The 1,495-nt window shown below is 58.3% G+C and overlaps 1 gene segment (V, D, J or C); it reads right to left on the reverse strand.

Moving 5' to 3' along the window:
* The window catches only part of LOC102372703, a 638-nt gene extending 476 nt beyond the window's left edge, over window positions 1-162 (reverse strand). Inside the window, 1 exon segment of the V gene segment in view lies at window positions 50-162. Coding sequence covers window positions 50-101 — 52 coding nt within the window.
* Between the last annotated feature and the right edge of the window lie 1,333 nt (window positions 163-1,495).

Here is a 1,495-nt window from a genome sequence, read left to right on the forward strand (position 1 = left end):
CTTTCCCTGCCTCGGCATTGCTTTTCCTGCCACAGCAGCAGATACTCACCCAGGGGGGCTGCCAGCAGGGTCAGCAAAGCCAATGTTGGTGTCATGGTCATTTTGGCTGATGCCTGGTGTCCTCAACAGGCAGGAGGGGGCAGGTCTGTGGAGACACCGAGGCACCCAGAGCTGGGGATGGTATTTAAGGAGGAACCTTTCAGGAGTTAAGCCGGAAATGTGGTCACGCCATTTGCATGTGCCTGTTTTATAAGGGCCTTTTTATAGAACACAATGTAAATCTGGGGGTGTGTTGGGAGGGAGGTCCAGGCTGAGCCCGGCTCCAGCAAGTTGTTCATGGGATCCTGCCATTTTTCCTCGCGGGGGAGTGGGCTGGTGACAGACTGAGCTCTGTTCTCAGGGAATGGCTCCATGTTTCCAGCCACACTCACCACCCCTGATATGCCCTGAGCCCACGGGGCAGTGATCAGAGAGGACCTGAGGCTCTGGCACCCAGGGGATGTTGTATAACCAGGACCCCCTGGGCCAGGGCTGTCCCTGCTGGTGCTCAGGTGGGTGTCAGGGCTCCAGGCTGGGAGCTCTCCCAGCACAGGGGTGCTCCTTGCCCAGCATGGGCACAGTCGATGGAGCTCTCCACATTAGCATGGAAGGGGGCTGCTAGTTCAGGCAAGGCGGGGGTTCAGGAGCCTTGGTGCTGGCTTGCGCCCAGAGACCCCAGAGGCTGGTTCTGGGTGTGAGACTATGCAGGGCTGACTCCCAGGGAGCCTCTGCTCAGGCATGAGGCTGCCCCCCTCCCTAGGGCGACTGTTACCCCTGCACCCAGGGTCCCCAGAAACCCCCCTGGCAGATCCTGGCCCTGTCACAGACCCTTGTCCCAGGGAATGTCACTCCTTCGCCCTTCCCCCAGCTCTTGAGCAAGTGCTCTGTTACACAAATGTCTTAGCTCAGGGCTGTTGCCTCTGACAGCTTGTTGCTCCCTGGGATTCCAGGAAGGCAGCAGCCTCAGCCCCCACTTGGATTTCCTGTGCTCATCCTGGGAGGGAAATGAAAGTTATGTAAAAGGTTCCTCCTTCCCCTATGGCTGGAGACACGCAGGGCTCCTATGGCCAGGGGAATTGCGCTTCTGCACGGAGCAAAGCCTGGCTCTGTTGAAAGCCCTGCAGCAGCTCCATATGTGCTGAGCTCTTCTCCAGGGTCAGCATGTTGTGGGTTGCAGAAAGGAAGCTGTTACAGCCACCCTCCACACCCACCGCCTCTTTGCAGGAGCCTCTGCAAAGAAGGGCCACAGAAGGAGCCCTGGATCTGAATGCTCTCAACCATTTAGCATGGCAGCATTTTGCACCTGCACCTGGGACTTGCTGCTGTTTTGACAGAAGCGCCCGTCCTTCCCTGAGCCACTTCTCCTAGGCATGCCTGGATTTAGGTGTGAGGGGCTGGGAGAGAGAGAGACGCCCTCCTTTTATCTAGCCACCTTCTGCCAGGGGCAGTAACAGGG

The sequence above is a fragment of the Alligator sinensis genome, unplaced genomic scaffold (genome assembly GCF_000455745.1).
Source record: "Alligator sinensis unplaced genomic scaffold, ASM45574v1 scaffold2766_1, whole genome shotgun sequence".
Classification (NCBI taxonomy): domain Eukaryota; kingdom Metazoa; phylum Chordata; order Crocodylia; family Alligatoridae; genus Alligator; species Alligator sinensis.